The sequence below is a fragment of the Eubalaena glacialis genome, chromosome 5 (assembly GCF_028564815.1).
Source record: "Eubalaena glacialis isolate mEubGla1 chromosome 5, mEubGla1.1.hap2.+ XY, whole genome shotgun sequence".
NCBI classification, from domain to species: Eukaryota; Metazoa; Chordata; class Mammalia; order Artiodactyla; family Balaenidae; genus Eubalaena; species Eubalaena glacialis.
Genome location: NC_083720.1, coordinates 90,590,742 through 90,609,584, shown reverse-complemented (window position 1 = coordinate 90,609,584; position 18,843 = coordinate 90,590,742). Strand labels below are relative to the sequence as shown.

The following is an 18,843-nucleotide window of genomic DNA, read 5'->3' as shown; positions in this document are numbered from 1 at the left end:
TAGACAGAAAGACACAATACAAAGCAAAGTGATGACAGATGCTGGAATGTGCAGAAGATGACAGGAAAAAAACCCCTAAACCTCATTTTCTTCTTTGAAGTTCAGACCTAAGAGTCTGAAGCAGCTGATTTCCACTGCCAATACCTGCAAAAGGACACAAGTGTTTTCTAAGGGCTCAGAGGATGTGGGCTGTTAGATGTCAAACTGAATTCACAGATAAGCGCTCAGAGTGAAGAGTCATTCTGGATCTACCAAGATAGGGCACACACCTACGCTCTAATAATGGCAAAGCATTTAGGTGGGTATTAACTTGTCCTGAAAAGTAGAGGTAAAAGCTCCTTTGTTCTCAGTGGCCCAGACTGGTTTTAGACGTGCCGGTGAGATCTCTAAGAGGAAATCATTTTTGGTTTTGTTCCAACTTCTAATTCAATACCTTGGCAGCGTTCGAAATGGATAAGAGCTGTAAGCTCACATCTGCTTCAGGTGACAACTAAGATAAGAAGCACACAATGTAAAAATGGTGAGAGCTAACTCCCCAAAAGCAACTTTAAATGTAGCTTATTAGAGGTAGTAGTTACTTCAAGTTAACACTAAGTCTGAAAATATCTTGCTAAGAATACTAAAAGATAAGGAACCTTGTCCATAAACCTGTTTTTTAGGTGATATTTTGGGTGGTGTTTCTGAAAAAATAATTCCATGTTAACTATTAGAATAAACTGATGACAAAATTCATCAGACTGCAGTGAGCAGAAATACGGGGAAATAATTTTTCCAGGTAAACAATATTCACTTCTGGTTAATAGTTTGCTGTGGTCAAGATGGGCCCTAAAGAAAACTGAGCTGTTGGTTGTTTTTAAGGAAATGATAGCGTGTCAAGGATTAATAAATATTTCCTGTACAACTCCTATGTTTCAAATACCTACACTGCACTGGAAGAGACACAAAAGTATGAGATCAGGCTCCCGACCTAGAGGAGATTTTCTATACAGTGGAAATGAAAAAATACAAGTCATGAAACATCAGATGGCAACATAAAACAACATATAGCAAATCCTCCACTGTGAGACACAGACAATAGGAACTAGGAAATTTAGGACCTGAAAAGATCTTTTGTGTTTATGAGAACAATTTTATAAAGGAGATGGGACTTCATTCGGGCCCTACTGAATAGTTTTGCATGGGCATACTTGAAAAGGTGTTCTTGGAAAGGCAAAGGGATGAAGTAAGGCACAGAGAAGTGGGGCTTACCACGAAACAAGCCAAAAGAAAAAGGACAAGCTGCTTAGAGTAGAGCTTCATACTGAGAAGAGATGAAAATGAGGAATAAGTTGGTAGGACCAGCACCACTTTGCACATCTTCATTATTTTATATATGTATATTAAGTTTATTGAACTGATGTGGTAGGTAATAGGGAGCCCTGGGGGAGGTGACTGAGATGATACATCAAAGTCGTTTGTTTAGGGAGAGAATATGTCATATAAGTAGACAATGAGAAGAATCATCTCTCATGACTAAAATGTGTTTCCTTAGAAGGATTGGCCCAGGGTGTGATCTTAAGTTAATTTCCAAATAGGTGCCATATTTCCACAACATGAGCAAACTGAACATTTTGGTCAATTTCCTTGATACTTTATCCGCAACAGTATATCAATGTCTAGATGTCTGACATGGAATAAATAAAACGTTAAAAGGATAACAACAGCTACATTTTCTTGAGCAATTCCTATAAGCACTTTCCTAATAACAGCAAATGCTAGATTTACTAAGTGCTGAGCAATACACTAAACACTTTACATATTTCTAAGTTAATTCTCACAACAATCCTATGTTGGTAAGATTAACCCAGTTTTACAGTTGGGTTTTATGTAAACCCAGATTTCCAGTAGAGAAGTAACTTGCCCAAAGTGAAGAGGCCAGTAAGTGGTAGATGCAGGATTCAAATCCAGTTCTGCCTGACTCCAAACTCCAATGACTAAACTTTGTACCTGAATTTATTTTTTCCCTAAGAGGCACCACTGAGAAAAAAGTTTATTGAAAGAAATGGGTGATTTTTGCAGAGAAAATCATGTGAATGCTGAAGGTTCACTGCAAGGTGAGTAAATCTTTCTGGCAATGTAACCATGTGAGTTTCTTACACTTTAACTTCAGTAAGACACTATTTGTCAAAGTTATAGATGAAACTACTACATGATGAAGTTCAAGTCCTGCCCAAGACACTTAATGATCTGTTATTAAACCTCTCTAAGCCCCATTTCTTCATCTGTAAACTGTGGATAACAATAGCCATTTCACAGGATTGTTCAGAAAATTAAATGGTATCCCATAAAGTACTTAGCTCAGGGTTTGTACCCAAAAAAGTGATGCATTAATGTTTGCAACTCTTATCATTATTCAAGACAAAATTATTATTCAAGCGTCTTAGACCTACTGTACAGCAGAAATAATTACAAAGTTAGTAGTTCAATAAGCAGCCCTTTCCCCCCAATTCTCCTGCCACCAAATTCTTACTTTTCCTTTAAGATTTAGCCCCAAGATCATCTCCTCCAAAAGCCTCTTCTACCATCACAGCTCCCAGGCCCAGCAGATGTTCCCATAATCTTGTGTGTGTATATGTGTGTGTGTGTACTTTTCAGTCATTTTACTTATTAACATTTGATAAAATTGTTATCCATTGTGTCCTGCCTTCTTCATTAAAAAGGAAGCCCCACTGAGGGCAGGGACTCACTCATTCATCTCTAAATACCCAGTGCCTAGTACAGTGCCTGGCATGCAGTAATGAGCAGCACATACATTTATATCTCTAAGGGACATAGAGATTATAGCTACAGTTTCTAAAAGCATCAAATTTACTCCAATGAAAACCCTGGAAGAATGGAGCACAACAAACCCTATTTTAGGATGAACTAAAACTTCCCTCATTGTCATCTGAGAAAACCACCTTCCCAGGTAAGTGAAATTTCCTTACGCAAAAACAGTAAAAAGCTAAATCAATAGGTTAATTTTAAGAAAGGTAATAATAAAGTTAAAAGACTAATGATGTCACCATGAACAGGCTTCTTCACAACTAAAAGAAATTTATATCACATATAATCAAACTTGGAAATCTTAGGGGGAAGTTCATGTCATTTTTGGTACATGTTCTTTTCTCTTTTGGTTTTAGGTATATAAATCTTGTCTCTTTAACAAAACTCTTTATTTTATAAAAAATAAAGATTCTATCTTATGCTACGTTTTCATTGTCTGTAGCACCTACTGCCTTTTCGTCACTTAACAGGTACTGGGCAGGGAGGGGAGATTTAGACCACTAACTTAGTAAGTTTTTCCTCTCATCCAGCATTTGAATGCTTTCACACCACCTTCAGAGACCTCATCTTTAAGAGATCTTCCTCCCAATCCTCTGAAGTAAGAAGATCTGGCGTCATCACCGCCACGAGGAAACTGAGGTTCTGTAAGTGTTCCATGGAGGGAGCACTGCCAGCGCCAAGCCCAACCCTTAGTCTCCAACTCTTTCCACTGCCTTACAAGGTACTCAGCTTAATGCAGGATGGCAGACCACCCAGAGAATACACTATTACTGTCCTCTTTGCTAACAGAAGAAACGAATCCGTAATTGTGAATTTAGGAATCTGTGAGCCTTGCCCTTTCAGGCATTCTTGAGGATGCCCTCCACTCAGTAACCATGAGCCCCATCTTCGTGCCCTCCCACGCCCACCACCGCCACCATCCTTGCCCTTTCCCGGTCATTGACTTACTCAGCCATCCCACGCTGGGAGAGCGCCGCACTCGGGGGTCATCGTCCAAGGTGCGGGTTGCTAGGCAGGGCACTGAGTTCTCAAGCGGGCTGCGGGCTTTAGTGTCAGAAGCAGAAGACAGGAGGAGGAGGAGGACACATGAGCAGCCACAGCAAGGATGAGGATGAAAGCATTAATTAAGAAGAAAAAAATACTAAAGCAAATCACACAAGCAGGTTAAAGGAGAACAATGACATATTACATTGACACACACCCCCCTCCCATGACCCTGCATCCTCAGATGGAACAAATCCCAACACAGAATTTAAAAGCCTAAAACAAATTACATTCAATCATCATAGTTCCCCAAGTACCAGTGGATGATCCGCCCTAAAGTTCTAACACACAAAACATGGATTATATCCAGAGGAAAGATTTACATAATGAACACTAATCTCAAGATGTACGATCAAGACTGTTAATAATCTTGCACCACATAAGCACACACAGAGGGAAGTTACACACACTTTTGTAAAGCACGGGGAGCAGGGTGTTCTATTAGTAAGGCGCTTTCTTGTGATTTACCCAACAGACCCTTTCATGGATCTTGTACACAAAACAGAAAGCAACATTTCATACTCGGACTTTGGAAATATTTTCCTTGATGAATACAGAACTGGTTTTCAATTCCCTTTGCTTCCTGTTTTTCAGCCCTTCAGGAACATGAGACTAGGATATAGATAAATCAATACCTTAATACAAATCAATTTAGAAATGCATGTTATTTCTCATTTTCTGGTGCCCTTTAATACTTAATTTTACTATAATTTTAATATGTGGTGTACCCATGCCAAATCTTAGACCACATCAGAGACAGAATAATGATGTAGGCTAAATATACAGCATGGTGCCTCCAGATATTTTTAATCAACTGGAGAACACCATCAACTTCAGCCTGAAGATAGTTCCATTTGGGTTTCATGTCATCTGTTTTGCTATTCTCATCAAATGCCTCACTCCTGGTAAGACAGGCAGCATAATTATCCTTCAAGGAACAACAATGAGGTTGGAAATAACTAACCATCAGACTACGTACAATTTGACTTGAGAGAGGTTTTTTCCCCTTAATAATATAGTCATTAAATGATCAAAGCAACAAACAAAGCATATCCAACCGAAAGCAAAGATTATCTATTGACACAAGTGTGCAAATGACAGGGCAGAAAAATAGTCCTCTTAAGGCTATTGGTGACTGGGGAGGTCAAGTTCTAAATTGAATCAATTACAAATTAATGTAAGTTGATGGCCAAATTTGGGCATTCAGCACATTATAAAATCTAGAAACATTTTTGTCAATTTATCTGTCTGTGTTTAAAAGCTGTAAATAAAGCCAGGACTTGTGAGCGGGCCATCTGTGCCAGCACCTGTTTGAGGCAAATCTGATGTCTTTTCTTTGCAATCTGAATTTTTGTTTCCCATAATTGAACTTCTTTGCAAGTTTTTATTGCACTAAGAAAAATGAAAAAGGGAAATAAACCAGTTGAGATTATTCCAAAATTGCTTTTGTTAAGAGGGAGGCATTTAGAAATATATATTATCATACGGGCCAATTTTCACCTCCTATTTCTTTTGACAACTGAGGGACCTGCTTAGCGAGCCAATATTCCTGCAGGCTTAGCTAAAGGAAATGGAAGAGGTTGGACAACTGGCAGCCATTTATCTAGGACCAAGAAAGAACCAACTAAAATTCCAGATCAGTGAGAACAGAGGGAGGTTAGGAATGCAAAGTGAACTCAAAAGAGCCTTCACATTCTTCAGCTGCTGAACAGTACAAAACCACCCAAACTCTATCACCAATACCATGGCTTGCTCCTAAAATGAGTACGAGAGGTCAGCAGCTGCTCCAAAACTCGGGTGCTGATGACTGGCTTTCCCCAACAGCTTCTCTCTCCTCTACTCCCTCCGCCAACATGTCAGTGCGTTATTTGTTGGGAACTAAAGCTGGGAACCCCTTTTTGCATATACAGCCTCCGCTGATGCTAAGCCGCACTATCAAGGGGACAATGGAATGGAGCCTGGCACACACTGGCAAAGAACCTGGCTCCAAAGACAAGCATGAAAACGAAACTGCCCATAGAGACTTGGCACCTGTGTTTTAGTAAAGCTGATTGGAGCCATCTGGCTGCTTACCCTCATGAAAACTGGGAGGCTCACAGCATCCATTACTCATATTGGCAAATTCCAACATTTCGATTTGTTAGACCTCTGTGTACTTCTGTGCAGGAAGAGATACAAACTCTGTAACCTTTTCATGCTGCTTTTCTTCTCTTCACAAATTTACTCCAAAGATAAAATGTTGAAAAGTTGTTCTTAAACATGAAGCCAAACTTTCTATGATTATAGCATGGTAATGATATATTGTGTAAGCCTTTTCCAAATAATGCTTTCACTGTACCTCTTCTACACTTAAGCTACAAAATAAATAGCTTTGCTACTATCTTACATATTCTCTTTTAAATCACTTTTGCCTGACTTCTGGCATAAACAAGGTAGAAACTGGTTTATATTATTGTGACTTGATGAGGAGACATAGCTCTAAAGATTTTTGGGTGATGGTTTCCAATATCTAGACTGTAGAAAAAGGTGTTGTGAGGAGGATTTGGGGTTGGGGGGGGTGGGAGTAATGATTCATCTTTCCCTTGAGAATCAGCTTGTTCAAAACCATCAATCCTAAATCTGTTCAAGTAAGGGTGTCCCTACTTGAATCAGGCAAATAAACCAAAAAGAAAAAAACACCAAAAAACCCTATCAAAAAAACATTTTCTTAGAAATCCTATTAAGAAGAAAACAAATTTTACTCGTGCTAAAATTTTAGGACTCTTTCCGGATTGCAATGTTGTATGTTCAAATAGTTATTCAGCACCTACTATGTATTCCACACCATTATTTAGCCAAGAAATTTAACTCAGGAGTTTAGCAATATTTCACCTGTAAACACATGACATGTTGCCTAGAAATCTCCATTTAGAAAGCCAATAAAGACATCCAACTGCCGTGTTTGGCATGGATTCCTGCCTAGACACAGAATGACCTCAGAGCCCTTCAACAACACAGGGTTACACAAAGTAAGAGCCGTGGAATCACAGATGTGTGGGAAATAAATTATGGTTGAGGAAGCTCATTACCACTGTAGTTGAATATGAATATTGTTATCAAGTGCGCTAGGTTCCCCCACTTCTCTATCTTAAGGCAAGTTATTTTACATTTCTGAGCTTCAGGTTTTTCATCTGCAGTTGGAGATGATGATATAGAAACATTAGAAACATCACAGGAAACAATGCCTGGTGTATAACAGGTGCTCAATTAATGGGAGGTATTATTGTTTTTGCTACTACTACTACAACCATTGATGGAACAATATTTCCTTTGTTCAACATCCTGAAGAGTGCTGGAAAACATGAAAGACAGCAACCTTGGCTTAATTTAATGCAACTTTAATACAAAATGTGATTTTTAAGAAATCAGGTTCATAAACCTGAAAAAAATCTCCTTTTTGTCCTTTGTATTTATACTGAAACAGGGTTCAAGTAAAATGAGGCATGCTTTATCATTCTTGGAAGACTTTGATTTTCTTCCCGCTTTTTTCTTTTGGGAAGACATGGTAAAGAGTCCACAGTGCTCACATCTCATGTCTCTATTTTGCCTTCCCTCATCCCTCATGTTTTCCTGTCCTTCCCTCTCCTCTCCTCTCTATTTCTCTTTCATAGAGACCGGGGCAGGGAGTAGGATCTACACCTACCCTCCTATCTGCTCTCACAGCAAGCTGAGTCTGGGAAAAGCAAGACTTCACAAGGGCAGCTCTATCAAGGATCTCAAGCCTTGGAAGAAGATTTACTCGAGGCTGGCAGCAGAAAATCAGTTAAGGGCTCTTTTCCAGAGAAAGAAAGAAATGGAGAAGAGAATATTCATATGTGGTAAGATACGACAATGAGAATCATTCCATTCCTTTTCTCCATCACAGACCCTGGTTATGTAAAACAGACTGGCAATTAGTAAAACTTTAAAATATGTTTATTTCATGGTAACGTCCTGCTATACATATATTATTTATTGATAGCTAAGGACTGTCATTGCTCAGACATACTAATCAATCTTTATACTCTAAGTTAAAAATATTATAAAGCCCATGAGTGGCACCTCCTTATGTATTATTTGGATTCTGTAAAGTTGATAATGAAAGTAGTGCTGTTTTAAAAATAAAACTCCAAGAATGTTTTCATATATGGAGTGGTGGGGGAAAAAAATTAAAAGACACAGAAAATGAGAAAATACAAAATAATGGTGGGGAATCAGTTTTAAATCTGAAAGGCACTAAATTTTCCCCTTAAAATATTTCTGAATAATAGCTGCTCCTTACAATGACATCTCACGTTATTATTAAATACTTCTCACAAAGGTATTTCATTTACTCCTGGTTATAAACATAGAATAAGACATTAGTAGCATTATTTTACAGATATAGAAACTGAGGCTCAAGGAGATCATGTAAATTGCTCAAACTCATACTGCTACTAAGTATTACTCCCAGATTAGAATGAAGCCTTTGGAAAAGATGGTGCCGCGTCTTCAAGGAGAAGATTGTAAAGTAGGCCTTCAAAATCAAAAACTAAATACTCACTCGTGTTATATCTCTTAAGCCTGACTCTTCATTGCCATAAACAGCAGACTAGACTAGCAAATACTGCAAGGGCATGACTCTTGGAGAAAAAATGTGTTATTGTTTATTTAAAGATCTGAACATTAAAAATCTTGGAAGATCAGTCACCTGTCTGGGGAAAGGGAAAAAAAATAAGAACGGTATCTGATAGATGATTTAGAAATACTACTGTTATTAAGGAATACTTTTATTCAGACATTTTTCTAGAAACTTTCCATGGATTGGTTCATTTAATCTAAGACTGAGAAGAGCTTGGTCATTCACTGAATTCTAGCCAGGACATTCATCTGTGCTGTGCAAATGAACAGAGAATTAGAGTTCTGAACCAAACAGATGGATGTGTGCTGCTGGGTTTTGGAAAGAGCTGGTTATATGCAGAAAGGCACCTGGGAAGATGACTCCTCTGAAGGTGATGTGAGCCTGTCAGCTGACTTATCTCAGAACTGGAGAAGCACAGTGACCTGCTTCTGGAACAGAATCTTTGAGGGAAGTTAGGGAAATGTCTGCCTTACCCACTGATTCAGGGAGCAGGTCTGAATTCAAGGGTATGGGGGGAAAGGGAGACTGCAAAGTAGAATAACCAGCCAGAAACAGTTGGGGTAAACTGGAATCCAAAACCCAGACAAAAGCTAAGAATGTCTAAAGTGACTGAGAAAGCTGCCAAACCTGGCGATGGTCCCAGCCAGATCCACCACATGCCAATATCTAGGCAGCTTGATCTAATACCCAAACCAAATAGCTGGAATATGCCTAACCTCCAATCGGGTGCAAAGCAGCAAGAGCCTAGCTAATCCTACTTAAAATTTCAGTGGGACCTAGAATTACTACTAACGGAAAAAAAATGATTTCTTTTCATTGTTTGTTCTCTGTTGCTAACCACTATCTTTGTTATTATAGGTAACAGCAATAGACTACACTTTTTAAAATACCTAAAGGTGTTGTGTGCTAATGTCAGAAACAGCAGTGTGGGAAAGAGTTAGGAAGCAGCATCCTGCCTGGCAGATAACACTGAAAAGAGGAATCCGGGGAGAAAGTAAAGGGTGGGCAATAAATGGTGGGAACAAGTGGATTGCATTTCTCATACCTGATAGACAAACAGAAAGTGGTGAATTCAGATAAAATTTGGAGGTTCAATCAGGAGCAGGCACTGGGTCCCCATAACTACAGAAGAGGCCAAAGTGCACCAGGAGAATGCCTGGAGGAAGCAGCATGAGTCCTAGCAGCCAGCTGCCCTGGCTTGGAGCTGCCACCTTTTCCAAATCCTCATCTGCCTGCTGCAGCGGCTTTAAGTCTTCAATTCTCAGTGTGGTTTAGGGTTTCCCTGATAGCCAGCAAAGAGGAAAATCAATGATGGGGACAGACTATTCTGTAAGAGGGCTGTGATGAGAAAGGGCTTCTTCCTCTCCCATTGTTAATGAAATGGTATTGGTATCACTTATCAAAGGGCAGAGAAAATAAATCAGCACTATACCCATGAGATTCTTCCAAAATAGTAAGTTACAGAGCAAATATCATTCCAGAAAATACTCTTACTCAATATGAGATTTTTCTTCCTTAATTGTGCCTAAACTTATTACATATAATTTAGTATTATTTGTTGAGTGATTACTATGTACAGTTACCATTCTAAACATTTTACATTTATTATCTCATTTAATTTTCATTATCTCTGTTTTACAAACATAGAAACTGGGTACTAAATTACCTTTCCAGTTTTTTGCTGAAAAAACTAATGAATATTGGGATCATAAAATTGGATTGGGCAAAATGAAATTCATAGTCTAGATGCAGTTGGATAACCAAAGTCACTTCTCAGTAAAGGGCATCTGTACTCCCAGACCACGGAAGGAAAGGATTTTTATGATAGTCTAGGGGGGAAAAATGAAGCCAGGAAAAGACCAGGGACAAATTCATAATGGCTTTGCCCAAATTTCCATAAAGGGAGTGAAAGCCGAATACTTGAATTAAGGTTCTTGGTCCTTAAATTGGGTATTACTCATCTTTTGTAAGATTAGACAATACATATCAAAAGTATCCATTTAAATGGTAAATGATACTTTTAAAAATCAGATAATCCTATAAAACATGACTTTTTAAAACAGAGTTATCAGGTAACCTTGTCAATTTATTGACTGAATACTGATTAGGTATAAACTTTACTTTCACTTTCTAATAAAACATAAACTAAATACATCTTATTTGATTTTTAAACACTACCAAGGAATGTTCCTAGGCTTCAATGTTATTCTTTCATAGTAAACTAAAATAATACAGAACTATTATCTGAGTATCTCTGACCAAATTATTAAGTAGAACCATATGAAATTGCCGATAGTCAACTTTATTTTACCCACAAAAATGGCAATTTCATATGGTTCAACCTAAAATAACAGTGAGAAAGAAAGAGAATAGGTAAACGAAAGTCTAACACCAGAGGAAATGAAAACTTCATTAATTTCTTCATGCAACACTAACTCCATAGAAATGCCTCAATTAATATATTGAGAAAATATAGCACTTGCCTAAAATTTAGTACCTGGCAGACATGCCCACCAGAATTCACAGATGTCTTGGATAAGTGGCAATTTCACAATAATTAACATCTTGGAAGCTAGCCTGATTCTTCCCTGATTTATTAAAAATAAAAATGTTTTTCATCTCTTTTCAAAATCATTAAATCATCCGGAATCCAAAGCCACATCAAGACCCGAAAAATTAGTTAACCTTTGGCCATGGCTAGACAGTGGTGGGCTGTAGTGCGTGGGCTGGTAAATGTTTGAAAACCAGCTCTCTGGTGGAAAAATGTGTGTGTGTGTGTGTGTGTGTGTATGTGTAGTAAATTTTACTGCTATAAAAGATGTGCAGCACATGTACAAATAATAAATACACAATGCTCTACTGTAAACTGCCTACAGCCAGTTGATTCTCACAGAAAGCTTTTGTTGATTTTTACCAAACTCTTCTATCCGTAGCCAACTTGCGGTTTCAGCTGGCAAACAAGCATAGGTCCAACATCCATTGGACATCCATTGAACATCCATTATCATATATGTTAATGAGTAAGACAAAAGTGAAACAATGAAGATATATGTAAGTATGAGTGTATTGACTTCACTCAATCATCAATGATGTGGGTGACTCCTTCGCTAAATTGGATAATATCTTCTGAATACTGAAAGAATATTTCCTCAATTCTTTGTGTTATTCACATTTTAACAGCTGTTATGGACTGTTTGTATTCTCCCAAAATTCATATATTGAAATCCTAACTCCCAATGTAATGGTATTAGGAGGTGGGGCTTTGGGTGCAGAGTCTTCATGAATGGAATTAGCACCCTTATAAAAAGAAACAGGAGAAAGATGATCGAGCTCTCTCTAGCACGTGGAGATGGAATGAGAAGGTGACCATCTACAAACCAAGAAGAGGACCCTCACCAAGAACCACATTTGCTGCATCTTGATCTTGGACTTCCCAGCCTCTAGAACTATGAGAAATAAATGCTTGTGTTTAAGCATTTATACCAGTCTACGGTAACATGCTATAGGAGCCCAAGCTAAGATAATGGCTATAGACACTACCTAATTTTAAGTTTAATCTGCATTATTAGCATTTTCTCTATCCCTTTTTTAAGTCTAGAAACAATTGACAAAACAATATATCAAGTCCTGATTTGTAGCGTTTGCTGATTTCTATGGTGTAATGCTACCATCGTGACTGAGTCCAAGCTTCCAATGTGAAGTCCCTGAATACAGAGTTGGGAAGAAGTGTTCTACTTCCCACTATTCTGTAGCAGAACACTATTTTGTAGCATTTTGACTACACAGACACAATAGATGTAAATAACCTGAAGAGCATAGCCTATAGTAAAATGCAGTAAAATAAGTAGGTAGGAGATAATGAATTTTGAGTATTTATTACCATTGTTTTTAATAATATTATCTAACTGTATATGTTTATGTAATTTAATTTTTAATAGTAGCTGTGTTTTACAACCAGCCCTCAAAATTCCCGATAGCAATTGGCTCTTGTGAGTATGTAAGAGGCAGCACACTACTGGGGAATGAAAAAATTTCCAATTCTACAGTATGTCCATAGATTTCAGCTATTAATTGCATTGTTGCTATCATAACTAAGGCTGGCATCATCCTGAGTCTATTTTCTAAGGCTGTGATAGAAAAACCAAGGTGACTTCAGTTTGTCTAGGTTTTTACATGGGGATATTAGAATCTAGCTTCAACTACAATAGATACATGATTCTGATTTCTTAAAGTAGTAGCAAAAGTTCTATAATTTTTTACTTTAGAATTTTATTTTAAGAACATTTCTAACTGTATAAACTTTCAAGTGAAGAAAAAGTGCCTCTAGAAAACCAAAAATTTCCCATCTGATACTTTATAATAATGTACCTTGGAGGCACATGAAACTCATTACTATAGAATCTCTCAAAGCCAAATCTTGCCTCTGGATATTTAAAAGGAGTTAGGTAACACGAATGCCAATAACATCTTTTAAAAGGCCTAATCATATTCCATGCTGTAGGGTGTAAGCTGATAAGCTGAAGAGTCAGAAAGAAAAAGAACTGCCTGCCCTTCCTACTTGCTTTCTGCCCAGCATCTATGGCATTTCACATGTGAGAAGGTGAGTGACAAATGCGATTTCAACTTTCCTCTGAAGTACAAAGATCTACTGATAGGATAAAAGATTGAATGACCGAGCAATATCAACTCATTAGTTGTATTCCATGTCCAAATGCTTTCCCCTAAAGCACAAGATTCTGGTCTCCAAGACCCATCTGTTCCTAATTTCTCCTCTGCCTATACTTCCGTGAAAATGAAGCTCACCCTCACACCACACTGGTAGAAGGCACCCTCGCTCTACAATATCCATTCTTCTTCTCATTGCAAATACAACAACATTTGAAAACAATGCATTTTCTTGCTTCTTTATACTACCACCAACTTCGTGATAAAAAAAAGTAAGTCTCCAAATCATAAAATTTCATTTTATGCGAGAAAGAGGAAAATGAAGATATTAAAAAACAGACTTGTACTTTAAATGCCATAATTTTTAAAATGTGAGTTGTTTTTAAAATTATTATTTGTGACATCAGTTTTAACAAACTGTTTATCACATAACATTTCCAGCCATTAAACTCTTCAAAATGCTATTTAAAAAATAAATAAAACGAGATACACAAAAATCAAAACATTTCCAGTCAGCCTCAATATTCCAGGTAATGGTAGAACCATCAAATTGTCACAGGAATGTTCTAGATTAGATTCTTCCTTTTGTGAATTTTTTTATAAAAAACATTTTCATTTTAATTATTTATTTATAACCTGTTGTGCTTCAAAAAAAAACTTACAGCAGCAATTAAATCAATATAAAAGTCACTCAATAAAATTGAACTTTTCATTTGGTTCTGCTTAATGACTAAACACTCATTAAAAAAACTACATGGAATGGTTCCAAAATATAGCAAAGTTTGCTAACAGTAAGCTCTCTCCCAGCCAACCATTAATTTTAATATTAAGTCAGAAAACCCGATTTCCAGAAATGGAGTGGCTGAGTTAGAATTCAGTTTATACATTTCACTTAGTCCACTTTTTCCATGACAACATGTTTTATGTTATTCTGAAAGTGCAGCTGAGAACAATGAATTAGAAGCTCCCTTATCTACTCATTTCTCTTAATACTAAAATGACTGGGGGTGGGCTGGGAGAGACCTAGTTTTACCAGCCCAATGGTTAGCAACTCTTTCCCCACACCTTCATTTTCCATACCTCATGGAAATTAACTTCTCCCTTAGACTGCACCAAATCACGAAATTTATTCAAAACAAAGACAATGATACAGAGGACAGACACTTTGCAAGAAACTCTGGTAAATGCAAGAGAGTATAAATAAAACACAGTGCCTTTCCTATTGCTATATAATGGGATTAATATCCTACCTTGAATAATTATTCTCACATCTAACTATCAGTATCATATAACAAAAGAGTAGATTGGTCTTTTAAGCAGTAAAAGTAATACTGAACCTTACTTTTATGAATGATCATTTATAGGCTGGACACCAACTCATGTACCAAGCAAACACTTCATGATGCGAGATGTCAGAGTATCATATCTTAGTCTATCCTCCTAATTCTGACAAACCACCATGTCAAAAGCACATTCCTTGATGTACTCAATAATCTACAAGTTTGCTGATTCATTGGAAACATTCAGTTGTTTTATCATAGCGTTATTACCAAACCCTCTCAGTCAATCAGAATAGATGTGTGTGGAACAAGCAAGGCATCTTGGCATCTGCAGCCTACAGTAACTGCTGACATCTTTCCAACAGGACTGCAAACCTGCCCAGTTGGATAAAAAGTGTCATTATGAAATGGCTGTGGCATATGAACTTGAGAAAAGAAGAAATAAGAAGAGGGATTTAAAAAAAAAAAAAAAAAGGTGACAAGAGGTGGAATAAAGGTGAGTGAGGCAGGTAAGAGAGAGCAGCTGCCAGGCGGCCCCTGCATTACCATTATCAGGGTTGGTAAACATCCTACTTGCACTGGAGACTGTCTTCCCAATGTCAGCCAGGGATCGAAGGTTGGATTTCTTGGTTTGATGCCGGTGCTTCCGGAGCAAAGTATAGGTCACCTTATCCTTAAGGTCAGGTTTCAATAGGCCTGTCTCAATCTGATGGTCAACAATCATCTCTGATACAAAAACAAAGCAAAACAAAAGCAAAAAACGAAACTCAGTCACAAGACCACAAAGTTCATGTTTTACTGTAATTTTATGGATGTCATCCTCAAATTTAATATCAATATATTTATCTTCCAAATTTCTAACTTTCCACTGTCTGTGAAGGTAAAGATACAGGGTACAGTGCTATTGGCATTAAAGAGAGAGTTATAAATATTCTGGTATTAATTACATGTTTAGAGAGGAAGAACTGTCTTGTAAATTTTTTTCAATCCCAGTTAGTAGTGAATTCACATTAATCACATTCTTCTCTTAGTAACACAATAAGTAATTTATATTTTCCAACTGTTTTGTTTAAAAGTAAGATTAGAAAATTTCATGTACTCTATCATAGCAACTGTGCCAGAAATATAAATGATATGAAAAAATCTTGAAAAGAATATGCAAAATTTAACATCACGACATTACTGATCTTTAAATCTGTTTTCCCAAATTCTTCTGTAATGTTATATTTTCTTTATAATAGGACACAGTAAAGAAAAATAATACCATATCAGGTTATTTGAACACTAATTAATCCAATGAAAGAAAGATTAAAGTATAAAATTATGCCTCAGTCTTTTCTAAGAAGGGAGGTTTATTCTTCTTGTTTAGATCCAACTAAAGCCTTTCCAATATATTCTATTAGTCATTTTAAAGTATAACCTGATCAGAATTTTCTAGAAATTTTAATATATTAGTCTTACTAAAAAAAAAAAAAATCACTAAAATTTCTATTAGCTCTAAGTCACTTTCTTACACTATTTACAAAAATAAACTCAAAATAGGTTAAAGACGTAAATGAAAGACCTGAAACCATAAAACTCATGGCAAAAACATAGGCAGTACACTCTCTGACATCAGTCTTAGCAGTATTTTTTTAGCTCTGTCTCCTCAGGCAAAGGCAACAAAAGCAAAAATAAACAAATGGAACTACATCAAACTAAAAAGCTTTTGCACACCAAAGGAAACTATCAACAAAACAAAAAGACAACCTATTGAATGGGAAAAGATATTTGAAAATGATATATCCAATAAGGGGTTAACATCTAAAATACATAAAGAACTCACACATCTCAATATCAAAAAAACAAACAATCCAATTTTTAAGTGGGCAGAGGATCTGAATAGACATTTTCCAAAGAAGACATACTGATGGCCAATAGACACACGAAAAGATGTTCAACATTACTAATCATTGGGGAAATGCAAATCAAAACCACAATGAGATATCACTTCACACCTGTCAGAATGGCTGTTATCAAAAAGACAACAAATATCAAGTGTTGGTGAGGATGTGGAGAAAAGGGAAACCTCCTACACTGTGGGGAATGTCAATTGGTACAGCCACTGTGGAAAACAGTACCAGAGTTTCCTGAAAAGATTAAAAATAGAACCACCACACAATCCAGCAATTCCATTTCTCGGTGTTTAGCCAAAGAAAACAAAAACACTAATTCGAAAAGATAATATGCACCCCTATATTCATTGCAGCATTATTTACAATAGCCAAGATATGGAAGCAACTTAAGCTCCCACTGATAGATGAATGGATAAAGATGTGATATATACGTGTGTGTGTGTAAAATGGAGTATTACTCAGCCATAAAAAAAGAATAAAATCTTGCCTTTTGTAACAACATGGATGGATCTAGGGGGTATTACACTAAGTGAAATAAGTCAGAGAGAGAAAGACAGATACCAAATGATTTCACTTATATGTGGAATCTACAAAACAAAATGAAGAAACAAACAAAACTGAAACAGACCCAAAGGTACAGAGAACAAACTAGTGGTTGCCAGAGGGGAGGAGGTGAGGGGGGTGGGTGAAATGGATGAAGGGGATTAAGGGGTATAAACTTCCAGTTATAAAATAAATAAGTCATGGGATGTAATGCACAGCATAGGGAATAGCATCAATAATATTGTAATAACTTTGTATGGTGACATAATTACTAGACATCATGGTGATCAATTCATAATGTATAATAATGCCAATTCACTATGTTGTACACCTGAAACCAATATAATATTGTATATGTCAACTATACTTCAATAAAAAATAATAAAATAGTCTTAGAAAAATCTTTCCCCCAAAATTTCTATGAGCTCTTTTTTTCAGAATGGTTCTAAGTAGAAAGGATGACTGTGCTTTACAGAAATTGCTCCATGGGTGGGTGTGCTGAAGGATATGTTTTACTCTAACAGAAAACAAGAAGTCCTCTTTCTCACAAATCAGCATGTCAGCAGTATGACATAAGAGTCTCCTCTAATGTCACATCACAGGTTGACATATCCACTGTCTAGAATGGAGCACAGGACAAAATATCACAGAATCTGTGCAAGATGCAATGGTAGGGGACTTCCCTGGTGGCACAGTGGTTAAGAATCTGCCTGCCAATGCAGGGGACACGGGTTCCAGCCCTGGTCTGGGAAGATCCCACATGCCGTGGAGCAACTAAGCCCGTGTGCCACAACTACTGAGCCCGTGTGCTGCAACTAGAGAAAGCCCGGGTGCAGCAATGAAGACCCAACGCAGCCAAAACTAAATAAATAAATAAATAATAATAATAATAAAAAAGATGCAATGGCAGGACAACACCTCACTGTCTGCAGATAGAGCTTTGTCCCTGGCAGAGAACTAGAACAATAGCTCCCAGGCCCACCCGTTCAGGCGCATGGCTGCATCAACACACGTCAATATTTTCCTCTTGCGCAAACTCCTCCACATACAAAAGTGGAGAAGAGAACAAAAGCTCTTCTTTTGCAGAAGTCTGAAAGAAAATTGCTGGATACTGATAGGATAACAGCATCTCCCAAACATTCCCATCTCTTCGCAAAGTGAAGTTACAGATGTTCAAGGGGCTTTGCTTGGGCATGACTGCACCTCTCATTAGTCCATCTTTTTAACAAGCAGTCATGGAACTGGTCTCACAGCCAGAAGCTGACGATTCACACAGTGTACAATCAACTACCTGGGAGCCAAGTAGAGGCTGAATCCAGGATTTTCCATCACATGCCTTACACAGATGCTATAAATGTCACATAACACTGGACCACTTGGTAGAGAGCCTGGGCAAAGCAGGAAGAGTTTCTCCCATAGGAATGTTTTGGTTTGAGAGTGGCCTTTAGCTCTGAGTATTTTTAACTACACAAACCTTACTCAGTAAAACTCTCAGAACGGATCCTGTAATTATACTTAACCCTCTGTTCTACAGTAAAATAATTAAGTGCTACTGAATACAACCCGTCTATTTTCCCTTTAAGTCTTAATCAAAGTGGAAAGTCCATTTTACAGAAGAACCATAAAAATAAATAGCCCTGGCATATCTGCTGCAAGTATTATCAAACTCCTACTCTAATTCCAGGGTTGTGGATTAAAGTGTTTCTTATCTACCCTTCCTGGCAGGGCCTCCCTCTATTCTTGACCTCCCCTGTAATCTCAAACCAGTGCATATATATGCACAGCCGGCCCTCTGTTACTAATGTCTGGAAATCACCAATTAGAACAGGTTACAACATCTGTGTGGCTTATGCCCTTCATTAGGTTTCCATAAAAATGGCCCACAGGGATCTCTTTAAGCATAAACTACAAAACCTTTCAAGGAAAGTGGAGGCAGTAACATTTCATAGCTACACTAAAATTAAGCCTTCAG

The 18,843-nt window shown here is 37.4% G+C and overlaps 1 protein-coding gene across 2 annotated transcripts in view; it reads right to left on the bottom strand.

The window, feature by feature from the left end:
- SLC4A4 (solute carrier family 4 member 4) overlaps positions 1-18,843 on the bottom strand; it is a 345,525-nt gene that overhangs the window by 171,275 nt on the left and 155,407 nt on the right. The window contains exon 6 of one of the 2 annotated variants that reach the window (XM_061192359.1): positions 14,980-15,159. In XM_061192359.1, coding sequence (XP_061048342.1) covers positions 14,980-15,159 — 180 coding nt within the window. The remainder of the gene's footprint in view (positions 1-14,979; positions 15,160-18,843) is intronic. The other variant, XM_061192360.1, reaches the window with a different exon arrangement.